Genomic DNA, 14,111 nt, shown 5'->3' with positions numbered 1-14,111 from the left:
AAAAAAAAAAAAAAAAAAAAAAAAAAAAAAAAAAAAAAAACACATCATAGTAAAATTAATACCTTCTCCGCTTCGCATCGAAGCTAAAAAACTAATCATTGTCAGATATCATTATACTTGATCCAACTATGCTACATCACCACTTTGCCACGACCCCCCTGTTCTGGGTTTCTTTTAGTTTTTAAATTAATAATATTTTTAATATAGCTTTAATTTAATTTAAAGTTACTAAAATTGATGGTTATTTATGTGGAAAAATCACTCTAGAAGTTTCTCAAATATTCATGAAACTAATTTTTACTACTTTAATTCATACAAAATTATTCAAATAAAAATATGAAATCTATAAACTAAACCATAGCTCTTAACATTAAGTTCACTCCCATACCTATCATTTACAGAACTAAATAGCTACAATTAAATTTACTGAGGGCAAAATTCTAGAAGATCGATAAATGTCACTTTTTATTTTTAAAGACTATTACTATGTATGAAGAGAACAAGATCATATTTAAGGCAACAATAGAATTGTCTTATATTGTTATAAAAATTCATTCTCGTTATAATATTAATGTTAACACAAAACATAAATTCACCATAAATGCATATTATTATTATTAGTTCTGTCATAATTAATCATTATTATTGAATAATATTAATTATTTACTTTTATCATTTACTAAAAAAAGAAAATATGTTATTATACTCTTATTATTACTTAAAAAAAATTGTTTGATAATGATATATGATAGTAGTGTTGTACGTCGGTAGTACGCCGACATAGGCACAAAAAAAAGTACACAATTTAATTAGTACTTTTAATGTCAAGTTCGACGTTTTGTTTCTTCTCAAGTATTCCCGCCGGGCAAACTGGTCAACCCCAATCTTTTCAATTCGTGAACTACTAAAGGGGTAGAGTTTAGCAGTGGCGTATTTACGGGGGGGGGATATGGGGGTCATATCCCCCCCCGGTAGGTTTTTTAAAATAATTTTTTTGATTATTGAATGAACGAAATTATGAAAATGAATGTTAAAATCAATATTGAAAAAAAAAAGTGAATTTTTTTTTTTTTATAAAAATGATATCAGTTATGAGTTAGACCTCTATTGTTTTATTAAATATTAAATAATTTTGGTAACACTGATGATCACGAGTTGTGAAGCGTGCTGAGAAGCAACGTAAACGATAAACGCGTGTAAATAACAGTTATGTTGTTCAAATTTACTGTTGGGTTAAGGGAGTTTTAATGTAAATGTGATTTGTTTGATTGTAAAACATGAATACTAGTTCAATGGGGAAAAGTAATAAAGAATCCATTTTAAATTTTTTCAAAAGGAAAGTTTCAAATTCACCACCAGAAAATAATTCTATTTCTACTGGTTTGGCGACAAAGTAATATACCCTAATATTTATGGGCTTCTTAAAATATTTTGTACATTGCCTGTGTCCACCGCTACTCCTGAGCGATGCTTTTCCAGCCTAAAAAGGATTAAGTCCTATCTTAGGAATAGTATGACAGAAGTAAATATATTTTCTATTTATTATTGGAATACAATTATAAATTAGTATTAAAATAATAGTTTATTTTTTTATTATTAGACTAGACTTAATGGGCTGGCTTTATTGGCAATTTACCGGACAATAGAAGTTTCACCAGATGAAGTCATAAATGAACTTAGTATTCAAAAAAATAGAAAATTGGATTTTGTGTTGTAGTTAATTTAAAAATTGAAGTATTTTGTAAATAATCTTATTATATAATAGAACAAGGAAAAAAACGCTTTTCTGGGAAAATTACTTAGCGTGCTCGGATTTTCAAAAATTTTTTTTTTAACGAAAGTACTCGGTCACCAGACTCCGGGAAAATTATTGGCGAAGGTCGGAAAATTTTTGCCGCTCGCCCGCGAGCGTTTTAAAATTTCGACCGTTTTCGAGAAAAACGCTCGCTGACGCCAGCGTTTTACGACTTAAGGTTTGAAATTTTCATCAGACCCGCCCAATGACATTCCTGACATATGATAAAAAAATCAATTCAATCCGTTCATTTTTCACATTTTACGAGCTTTTTTTTTAAGTCCACGCGCATGGTTGTATTATGCGCAGTGATTCATTTCTGCTGATACGTATTATGAACCTTATTTATATGGTGTATTATGTATTATTAGTAGGACACTATTTTGCATTTGCCCTATTTTTATCAAGGAATAATTTGCTTTTTTCTCATATATGATGTATGAGACTATGAGTTTATCCTTTGAATTGGGGTTCATCTATGATAACTATGATGTTCATCGTTAAATCGCAGTTACTAATATATTTATCAAAATTAAATTTTTATTTTTATTTTTAATATTAATTTTAATTTAAATTTATAGTGTGCCACTTATAATAACCTGCTAAATTTTTTTTTAATTATTCTATAATATAAAAACAATTATTATAATTAGATTATTAATAATTTTTGTGTATAACAGGGGTGTATTTAAGAGAGATTGGCCCCTCCTTGAACAAGCGCTATCAATATTTTTTTAGGGCCCCGGGTCTGGGGCGGAGCACCAGCTAGGCGGAGCCTAGTTAGTGTATAATAACTTAATAATATTGTGTTTTAATTAAGTGATAAGTTGGTGAACTTTAAAAATAAAATTTTTATGTTATGTTATTTAGTTTCTTGGACTTTGTGGGGTGGCGGGGAGGGGGAAGCCCCCACAAGTCTATGGAGAATTATTCATTTCATCCCCCCCCCTGAGCAAATTTGTAAATACGCCACTGGAGTTTAGACCCGTCAGCATGGTCTAGTTCAAAAGTATTAGACTGAAGGGTGACTCTTAGACAGCCAGCAGCATGCACACTAATTGTTAAGGTAGACTAAAGGACCACCAGTCTAATCTTCACTCTGGCCGCACACACACAATTTTAATAACGCGGTGGATAAAAATATTTACACTAAGTACAGGTTTTTGAATAGTTATCTTCTATTTACGGAACACAAAATGAAAATACAATATAAAAATGTAACACGATATAAATTAAGTAGTTCAAAAATAGAAAGTTATACGCACCAAACGTGACTCGTAACTAGACAAGTATTAGTCAAAACGTCAATCCACCATTACTTTTCTCGTTTCCCTTTATACATTCTTGTTCTCAAAAATTTTAAATTACTTACCCTGCATTTTCCCTTATATGAGAATAATATTTTACTTAAGAATTTAAAATTGCTTACTGCAGTGTTAAAAACTTATACTAAACTAATATCGAAGTTATTTGATACCTTCTTAGCTATTTACTACAGTAGTGGCAAAAAAAATTTAAGTGATCACTAAAAATAAAATAGTAATTAAAGTAAAACATTAATGTTTGTAACGAGCTAATTGGCAGATTTAGATCATTGTGTAATATTATATTATTACTTATAATATTAAAATATTATATTATGTTATCTTTTGTACATGTATGTCATATATTGTGAATTTACAAGATCACCAAAACAGGGTTCCCTTATTTAAAACTTAAAATAATCAATAAATTAGGCAATTAAATCTGATTATCGTACAGATTCAAAGTCACGCCCATGTGTGGGTTTTTAATTAGCTACAGCCAATCACATTTAACTATTAATTAAGATCTACAGTTTCTGAGATCACACTAGGGATCGCTACACGACCCTCGTCTACTATAAAAACCCATTTTTTCCTATTAAAATCAGTTCTTTCGGCGATATTAAAATACACAAAATCTGCGACACTCTACTCAAGATTCTTACTCTCTAGGACTTAGTCGTTTTTTTTAATTTATTTGGACTTAGAATATTTTTCTTTAAAACTAAATGACACTTAGAGATTTTAAAGTGAATTTTGTTTTGGTGAATCTATTATTTTAATTTAATTTGTTCATTAAATAATAATGTTTTATTTTTATCATGGAAATAAATGTCAATTAATATTTTAAAACAAAATTTTCTTATATATGTAATAAAACCGAATCAACTCTAATTTTCTCAGTTAATGATAAATATTTATTATATGACTAAGTGTATTGCAATCCTATACTTATTGGGTAGCTAGTCTTTTAAGGTTTAATGTCTTTGTTCTAACGAACATCGCGCCGGCAGACAGAGTAAAGGTTGCAATTAAAGATTTTTAAAGTTAGGTGTATTAGGTTAGAATATATTTGTAAGCCTATGTGTATTGGGTAGCTAGTCTTTTAAGGTTTAATGTCTTTGTTTTAACGAACATCATGCCGGCAGACAGCACAGAGAAACTTACGAATATATGTTTTAATGTTTAATTTTTGTCTTGGTGATTATTGTGCCGCATCCTTTCAAGGTGCTTTATTTTAGCACCGGGATACATTGGGCCACCACAATTCCGCCTTGACAAATCTTTTACATAGATGTAAATATTTCTGGATCTTGTTTTGGCCAGGCCAAAGGAAAATTTAAGAAATATTGGTGTCGATCTCTCAATAAAATATAATCTCTCAAACAATATACTCATTCTACAAAGTCAACTAAAGATACATCATTTGATTATAATTATAAAAAATATAGAGTGTATAGAATCTCCTACATATAATAATACAGTCATAGATTTTGTGTAACGGTTTCGCATTATTTATAATTAAACGCTTTATTCTCAAACGGTCATATTTACTGTCGAACTTAAAGTGTACAACGTGTGAAATACAGTGTCAACTCATAATCAACATTGGATTGTACCAAATAACCATACCATTACGTACCATATTAAGTAAGTCAAATTTAAATTTCCGCTTTCTTTTCTTTTTCTTTTTGGTTTATTACAATTGATACGTGTCTATGCCAGAAGCCAATTTGAAGATTCATATAATATATGAATAGCCTCCATATTACTCTGAGTAAATACATAAGGTGACTCCATCTTACCTATCATTGATAACCGCCAGTATTTATTGCATTATTGATATTAAAGAATATAACAATTAATCGCGATAATTTTTATATTAATAAGCAATGGTCACTATGTTATTCTATTACTGTCATTATTCCCATGAAGTTCTATACTTTTTCGATTTGGTGTTGAAGTGCTAAAAATAAAAATATAGGTTTTGTTATTTTTGAACTAGTTTCAAACGCTGGTCTTCAATTTTTTTTAAGAATTTCAAAACATAAATTAACCGTATCTAAAAATTTTCATTTGTCACCAGTTTATACCGGTATTTTTATGTTTAATAAAACTGCAATACATCTAACAAAAATAAGTAAAATACATTTTTTAACAGTGAAGCCATACAATTTCAAATTACAATAATCATAGATCAGTAGGCAAACTTCCGAAATATTTCTGTAACTCTCTTTAAAAAAATCCTATCAAACTTGGTATAAATGGGGTATAAAATAGTTGATATCTGACATAATTCACCTTCGCACAGGTGACGCGAAAACCTGTAGAAACATATCGCATCTGTCTTAACCGAACGCGTAACTTACAACAATTATATAATTAGACGACGCGCTTGTCATCTACACTACCTCGAGCGAATACGCACATGTTTCACACAGACGTGCGCCTACAACACACTAGACATTTCGGGGCGAACAAATTAGTATCATCGTCATGCAATTTGTCCCCATCCTTAGTAACCCATTCACGTTCATATTTGGCGACTGTACCACATATATGATAGAGTAATTACTAGTAATATCTCTCGTGATACGACCTCGATCCCCGAGAGAGATTCTGGAATAACTAGAAAACCTTCTCACCGAGTCCAGTATTCAATTAGATTTGTTTGTCAAAAAATTGGGTTAACGGTTTTTAAAGAACACGTTATCACAAGAGTCGACTACTATATCTAATTTTGACAATTTGTTTAAATAAAATACAATATAAAAAAAGTTATTATTTTTTAATATTAATATTATTATCAGTAAAAACAAAACAGGTTATTCATCAGTATATATTTATAAAAAGTAAATTATTTTAAAAATATATTATATCAAGTGTGCAAGTGAAGATATTACAAATATAGCAAATGATAGGGAGATTATAAACTAAAATAATAATTTTAGTGATGATCATTAAATTTTATATTAGATAAATAAATTTAATAATTAACCATAATAAAGAAATAATAAAACCATATTTAATTTTTAAATAAAATCTGTTGATACTTTTTTTACGCAAAGAAGTTTAGTGTCTAATTCTTTGTTTTTACAGTGCGAAAGTTTTTCAAAACCCAAATCTTCATAACAAGATTTACTAACATACTCAAAAAATTTTTCAAAATAATTACACGCATTATGAATAATTTGGTTGATTAATTCAGAATTTGAACTAAATGATATAACTCCTAGGTTCCTAAAATAGCTTACATAATCCTTAACATTTTCAAATTTTATATCCATTGAACATCGGGTGTCATATGTACTCAAATCGCTCCGTAAATTATCACTAAAGATATTTAAATGGTTTTTAAAAATTACAAGAAGTTGCTCAACCATTTCAAATTTATTTTCAACAATATTTTTTAGAGAAAAATCATTGTTTTCTAATAATTTAAGAAAACCTGCAACCCAACTAAAAATTTTATGTAAACTCGATTTAGAGCTTAAATGAACATTCCATATTGATGATTCATTTAAAGTAACTAGAGCTTCATACAATTCTTTAAGCATTTTTTTTGATTTGGCGAATGAGCTAAATAATTTAATCAAACAAATATGGTAGTAGTTGACTGCATCTTTATTGCATACATATAAAAAAGCAGATATTAATGTACGATAGTTCTTCATTATTTCTGTAAATCTACATCTTAATAATTGTGATACGTGTTCCTTTTTTATTTGAAAATTTATGTTACTAACTTCATCATTTATTATACGATCTACACTGATATTTTTACCAAAATAAACTATACTAATGTGGTTCATTTTTTCCCAACCAGATTCCTTACGAATAATATTAAGAGCTTCAATTCCATCATTTTGATTTGTATCTGGATCTATTGGAGGTATGAAACTAAATGAAAAAATATATTTTGATTATTATAAACATACATAAAAAATATTTAATTAAATATTGTTAACAAGACATTGGTTTGTTTTCATTCATGTTAATTACTCAAAAATGGTTAAAAATATAGAATTTGTATTATAAATTGTTAGTTTTTTATTTAATTATTAAGAAATAAAAAATGAATAAAGTTTGACACGATTTTTTTGTGTTAATAAATTAAAAATATAATAATATTTTAAGAGTATTTCATAAATTTCTACGAGCTTATTAATACTTTTTGTTAAATACCATAGATAATTTAATGTTAAAAATTTATTACGTACAAAATTATGTTTTTGTTATTATGAGACCAAAATTATAAATTAATTCACTGAATAAAATACTGCTAATAATGATTCTAAATCATATTACTTAAACTTTACATTGCACAATTATGTTCATATATAATTATTCATTTTCGATAAGCTAACTACGTAAAAAATATCATAATAAATTGGTGTGCTATAATGAAAAAGTATTGTAATATATTATTACTAAATTCATATTATAAGACTTATAATATTAATACTTAGTATTATGTAGACTTCGTAGCGCAATAATTTTTTTTTAAATATTAACAAGAGTCGTTTCGAATACTGTCAATGATATATTATACAAAATATTTTTAAATATAAGAATGCTTACTCATCTGTTTTAGGGTTAAGAAATTCTTCAAATCCTAGGTTTTGGTACCAAACTTCTATAATTTCATTAAAAAACTTATCAAGTATATCTCTGTTTAAGAAATTTAAGTCATAAGATAATTCCGCAATTTTAATTTCTTTCAAATCATTTATTATTAAAGTATTCAAGTTCGTAATATTTCGAAAAAAATTGTTTACTCTTATTGAAGCGTCTGTATAAAATTTTGTCAAATTCTCCAAATTTATTTCATAAGGTGATTTGTTGAGATCAAAAGAGTTGGTTTCTACACTTTTTTCTAAGACGTACTTATGTATAAATTCGATTACATGAATTTCAGAATGTGGCACCATGCAACCTTCAAAAAACAAAAATTTTATATCTATGTAACTTATAAACTTCATTGCATTGTGTAAATTTTCAATCATATTCTTGGAAATGTTCACAACTATTTCAAGAAATTGTACACAAGAAATAAAATGTATCGATGATTTATTTTCATTATAAAATCGCTGACAGTGTCCTAGTAAAAGATTAATTAAATCAAGGTATTTTCTTAAAATTTCATGATACTTGAAATTGATAATACTTATTGTGTAATCATATTTTTGTCTAAAATTTAATAGGTTATAGTTTGGTTGGAATGCTTCCTCTATACCAATAGAATGATTAGAATCTTGTTTTCGATACGATATAATCTGTGAATAAATGTGATTCACCACCGTTTCTATATAATTTTCATACATAGAATGATAACTTTTACAATGAACTTTTTCATCTGGTTGCAAAAAAAAAAAGATAATAGATATTAAAATAAACGAATAAAATTTCATTGTAAAAAATACTATAATGAAAATTTTTCGTTTAAAACTTAAGAAGAATTATAATATATGAAAATGTTTTCATTATTATTTAATATCACTTATTTGTCAATAAAACTTATGTATGAATGATATAAATATTTTTATACGACAGTGAACATATATTTCAATGAAATATAGCACTGTTTTTTATAATATTTTACAGGATGTATAAGTTATATTATCACCTATTTATGGATAAATTCTGTGTTTATAACATCAAATGCTTTCAAGAACATTTTGTATTATATTAAAAAATGTATTTAATGATATATTATTGTATATATTTAATGATATGGATTATTACTTTCAAAAATAATTTATTTTAAAATATTTAAAAGGTTTATTTAAATTGAAAATAAAATTATTGTTTAAGTTCAATACTTTAATTTGATTAAACATTAATACTGTTCATCAATATCAAAATAAAATGAACATTCTGTAGTTATTAATATTTGTTCTGTGTGCAAATTCATGAATTTAATGTATATATACATATTTAAAATTAAAAGATTCTAAAAAGAATTTATATAATTATTATTTTAAGACAAAACGAGTTGCTAATATTATGAAAATTATAGATACAATTTACATATAATGATACAAAAAGTATTAAAATATGTGTTTGAACGCAGCGCCCGGTGGTATTCGCGCGGATTCGTTAACGTTCGTGGTTTTATTTTATCTTAAGTCTTTAGTTATGCCGAGGATAAGGAATGAGGTGAGAGAATTGTATATTTTAATGTAGAATGAATTTTACAATATACAAGGTGATTTTTTTTATCGTAACCCACTCAATTACTTACAGAGTAATAATAATTTAAACATTTTTTTTATTTTGGTTATCTTCAGTTACACATTATTCTTGAATTATTAACTATTTAAAACTTTTTATGTTCATCCCTAATGCCTTGTAAGGGTGTCAACTTTGTTTTTTTAAATGGGAACACATATTTTGAATTTAATAAAATGTTTAAGTTTTTTATTTAATAGTGAATGGCATTTGAATTTTTAGTATAACCTTATAGTTTGATAACATAGAATTAAATATATTGAAATAGATTTTAAAATTTACGAGAAATTTTTCAATTATTTCGATTTTATTATCATTATGTAAATTTCTAAAGTTTTTCTGAGAAAAATAATTGTTCTTCAATAAACTGAGAAAAACTGTAACCCATTTGAAAATACTTAATGAATTCGATTTAGAGCTGTATTAAACACTCCGTATTGATGATTTATTTAAAGTAATTATAGCTCTATGCAATCCTTCGAGCATTTTTTTGGATTTATCGAATAATTTAACCAAACAATTATAGTAGTAGTTGATTGCATCTATATTGTACATATAATAAAACAGATAATAATGTATGATAATTCTTCATTATTTCTGTATACCTACAAATTAATAATTGTGATACATGTTCTTTTATTATTCGAAAATTTATGCAACTTATTTCGTCTTTTATTATACTATTTACACTGTATAGTTTACCAAAATAAAATATACTAATGTGATTCATTATTTCCAACCAGATTCCTTACAAATAATATCCAGATACTTTAATTACATCTTTTTGATTTGTACCTGGATCTATTGGAGGTATGAATCTATATCAAGAAAATATATTTTGATTATTATGTTACGGACAGATTATTCGTCCTTCACCAACATCAACAATTTACAACTATACTAGAGCCTGATGAGCACAAACGGCCCTACAACTTAACTATGAGTATAAGGCGCGCGGGTGTAAACAAACTGATTACACACTGTTCTTAAGTTAATTGTAACCATAATAAAGTCAGTCGATATTTTACCACGCTTGCGGCAACTTAACTTTATTGATCTGATAAGTTAACTCGTGCAATATTGTTGTGGTTACTAAATGAATTACTATTATTGTTTTACTTTTTATTATATCTCGGGTTGTGTACACTCTTCGCCGTCGCTCACCTAACTTGGATACGACTAACATCTCTAGAGATCCAGTCAGGTTATACTTAAATAATATTAAATAGAAATAAATGCTTTTTATCGTTATTAGTTGAGAGTCTATATTTATTTGGCCATGAAATCGCTAACTGCCCTTTTAGTGGGATATAAATTATATAGGGCCAGCTTTGCCCCGTTTAGGTACAGATTAGTCAACTGTTAGGAACCTAGCGGTAAAGCACATTGCAACTACATAAACACATAGATAATCTAAATTTAAATACTATAAATAAGATATTGTTTTATTTCCATCCAGTTTATTAAAGCTACAATAATTTTTTTTAGCATCGATGCGACGCTAAAATGGCATTAGTTTTACTATGATGTTTTTTTTTTTGTGTCTGTTACCACTTTCTCTCAACTCTCATCCAACCGATTTCTTTCAATGATACGTCAAAATATCACAAATTGTATCTAGTCGAAGACATTACCCTCAAAAATTGAAAAAAATTCTCTCGTTCCCCGTAAATGGGGGAAACCTCTGAAAAAAATACAAATTTAAAAATGGCTAATTTTCAAAATTTTTTCAATTTTATTTACCTAAAATTGCCATAAATTTTTTAAAAATAACCAAATCAACGTAATTTTTTTTTTATATAAATGCATGATGTCTTTACCTATCATTTGGTATATTTTATTTATAAATCTGACACTTTACTTACCTACAGGAGAGATTTAAAATGACAACTTTTTCACTAAAAATTAACTTTTTAAACAACTAACTTAAAAAACTTAACTTATGAAGTGTTCCAAAAAGTATGACACTTTTATATATATCTTAAATTAAAGCAAATGTAATATACTTTATCGTGAAGAAAAAAATGTTTGAAAAAATATAAAAAAAATGATTGAAGATGAAACAATAGATATAGATATTTATAAAGTAGTTTTAAAAGACCTGTCCGGTCACTTATGGTATTTAGTATCCGAAACAGCAGCATTTGGATTTTTTGATGATAATTTATCTGAAGACACCAAAATTAAAATGGTGAATTCATTTAATAATCGCGAAGAAGCTCCATTTACACAAAAATGTGTAGTTTTAAGTTAAAATGAAATTTATGAATATAAAAATTAAAATATTGAAGACTTCACTACAAAGGAATAAAAAAAAACTTTTGAAAGATTTGAAATTGAAACTGATTTATTATATTTAGATTATATGTTATAGAAAGACAACAATACATATAGAAAAGTAAAAGAAATTGTAAATAATGAAGCTCATCGAAGAATACAATAGTATTTTAACAAAAGATGAAGCACAAAAACAATATCTACTACAGATTATTACAAAATATCGGTGTTATTTTGTTAATTACAATAAAAGTATTTTATATCAAGACTTCTAAAAATAAGAAATTTTTTGAATATCTAGTTTAATTTTTTATACGTTTGTTTAGTTGTAAAGTAGTTTTTAGTATTTTATTAATATGTAAGTCTGAATATTTTATTTTAATTTATTTTACAAATTATTTAATGTACCTTGTGAATAGTAAATGGTAAAAAAAAAAAACGTTAGATAAAAAATAAATAGAAAATTTAATTTAAAACAACTTTTGTGTGAACATTTTTTTTCTGCAGTGGACGGTTTATAAAATAAATCAAGTTAATAGTATCAACTTTAATATAGAACATTTGCATTTTCATTTTTTGTTCGGCTAAATAATAATTTTTCGAACATTTTTGTAGATATCTTTTTTATAGAAAAATGTTATAACTACAAAAAAATTTTTATGAACTTATGAAGATACCATCTTAGAGTTTGACAATTTTGAAAATAACCAACTTTGAACAATTATTTTTTTTTGTGTATTCAAACAATTCTAGGGGGTGGCCCTTCTAAATTTTATTAAAAAAACCTAACAATTTAGCTTACGGTCACCCTAATGTTATATTTATAGAGATGTAAAATTACCAGTAATTATTTTTTTATTACTTTATATTTACTTTAATATGGATAAACTATGGGTAATATTACCAGAACAGTAATTAATCTTTTAAAAAAATCGCATTTATTAATTAATTATCAAATATTTTATTTATACTATGTGTAATTATTAATTAATATCTGATAGCCTATATTTAATATATAAGAAAATTCGTAATTATGTAAAAAAAAAAATTTTAAAAACTAACAATTATAATTTTCAATTTCATAAATGTATTTTAGTTTTATAATCGATAAATTATTTACTGTACTTTACTTTTCCAAACTAATATTACACTTATAAATCATTATATATGCATTAAAAATTATAGAATAGTTTTTTTTATAATTTTTAGTTGCACGTTATTTTAATTAAGCATTGACGTATATCGATAGTGTCCCGACCTAGACACAAAAGTTTTACACAAATTAATTAATGTTTGTTACTATATATGACGACTAGTTCGTCGTTTCAAGCTCTTCTCGAGTCCTCCCGTTGGATACACTGGTCAGCCCCAAACCCTCAAATTAGTGAACAACAAAAGGGTTAGAGTTTAGACCCGTCAGCAAGGTCTAGCTCAAAAGTAGAAGACTGAAGGGTGGCTCCTTGTCAGCCACCAGCACAACTACCTTTTTACTATACCTACTAAAAGACGGTTTAGCCCAAAAACTAGCCAGTACGTACACTAACTATTAAGATTGACTAAAGGACCAGCAGTCCAACCTTGACTGTAGCTGCACACACACACACACAATTCTAAAAGCACGGTGAATATAAAATATTTACGCGAAGTCCAGATTTTTAAATAGTTATTTTATTTAAGAAACGAAATAAACACAAAGTCAAAAAGGTAATATCAAAATGTAACACTAAACAAAATTAAATCGAACAAAGATACTCGCGTCCAATCTTCTGATCCGTAACTCGACGTTACTTCGTCAAAACGTCCAGTCCCCCTATACTTTTCATGTTTCCCTTTTATACACTTTTTACCAACATTATTAATTTGCTTACCCTGCATTTCCCTTTTATATGGAATTATTATATTGCTTAAGAATTCAAAAATTGCTTACTATTGTTGTAAAGTTTATATTATACTAAAATCAACGTAGTTCAATACTTTCTCAGCTATTTACTACATCATACAAAGGGGAATATATATTAAAATAAATCGAAGCTAAAAAAATATATGCATAATTACAAGTTGATTTTGTATTATTGATAAATCAAGTTTGATAATGCACAGAAGTAAATAAAATTTTATAAAAACTGCCATTACTCTTTTAAAAATGGATGTATAGAAAGAATTTTTTTTTATTAATACCTTAGATATGTCTCTTTTGTTTGGTATACTGTAAAAAAAATGTTGGTGATGACTTGTCTTTTATAAGTGTTACGTCGCTATTTAGGGGTTTAGTCTAAATGCCCGTCGACAGTATTCTAAGGGACCAACGGGGGATAGCTGGCTAGGCTATATCTACCTTAGGTACTGAAGTTTCCTATTTAATTTATATTCCCTTAGAGGAACTACCAAGGGTCGCACTACAATATATATATATAACACTTTAGGTTAACAACGATATAAATAAATATTTATTAAGCAATTGAAATATTAAATGGATAATACAACCTGCTGGACACCTAGAGATG

General features: G+C 26.8%; 2 protein-coding genes across 5 annotated transcripts in view; both read right to left on the bottom strand.

Annotated features, from left to right (window-relative positions):
* Positions 1 to 14,111, bottom strand: part of LOC126907934 (uncharacterized) — a 119,515-nt gene that overhangs the window by 38,718 nt on the left and 66,686 nt on the right. The window lies entirely within an intron of this gene.
* The window catches only part of LOC126907937 (uncharacterized), a 15,003-nt gene continuing 6,760 nt past the window's right edge, over positions 5,869 to 14,111 (bottom strand). For 2 of the 3 annotated variants that reach the window (XM_050689652.1, XM_050689653.1), the window contains exons 2-3: positions 7,681 to 8,455; positions 5,869 to 6,999 (exon numbers count right to left, since the gene is read on the bottom strand). In XM_050689652.1, coding sequence (XP_050545609.1) covers positions 6,132 to 6,999; positions 7,681 to 8,455 — 1,643 coding nt within the window. In that variant the 3' untranslated portion in view covers positions 5,869 to 6,131. Of the gene's footprint in view, positions 7,000 to 7,680; positions 8,559 to 14,111 lie in introns of those variants that run through there. The other variant, XM_050689651.1, reaches the window with a different exon arrangement.

Source organism: Daktulosphaira vitifoliae, unplaced genomic scaffold (genome assembly GCF_025091365.1).
Source record: "Daktulosphaira vitifoliae isolate Bord-2020 unplaced genomic scaffold, ASM2509136v1 Scaffold_5, whole genome shotgun sequence".
Classification (NCBI taxonomy): Eukaryota; Metazoa; Arthropoda; class Insecta; order Hemiptera; family Phylloxeridae; genus Daktulosphaira; species Daktulosphaira vitifoliae.
The sequence above is the reverse complement of the archived record's forward strand: the minus strand, read 5'-3'. Positions and strand labels throughout refer to the sequence as shown.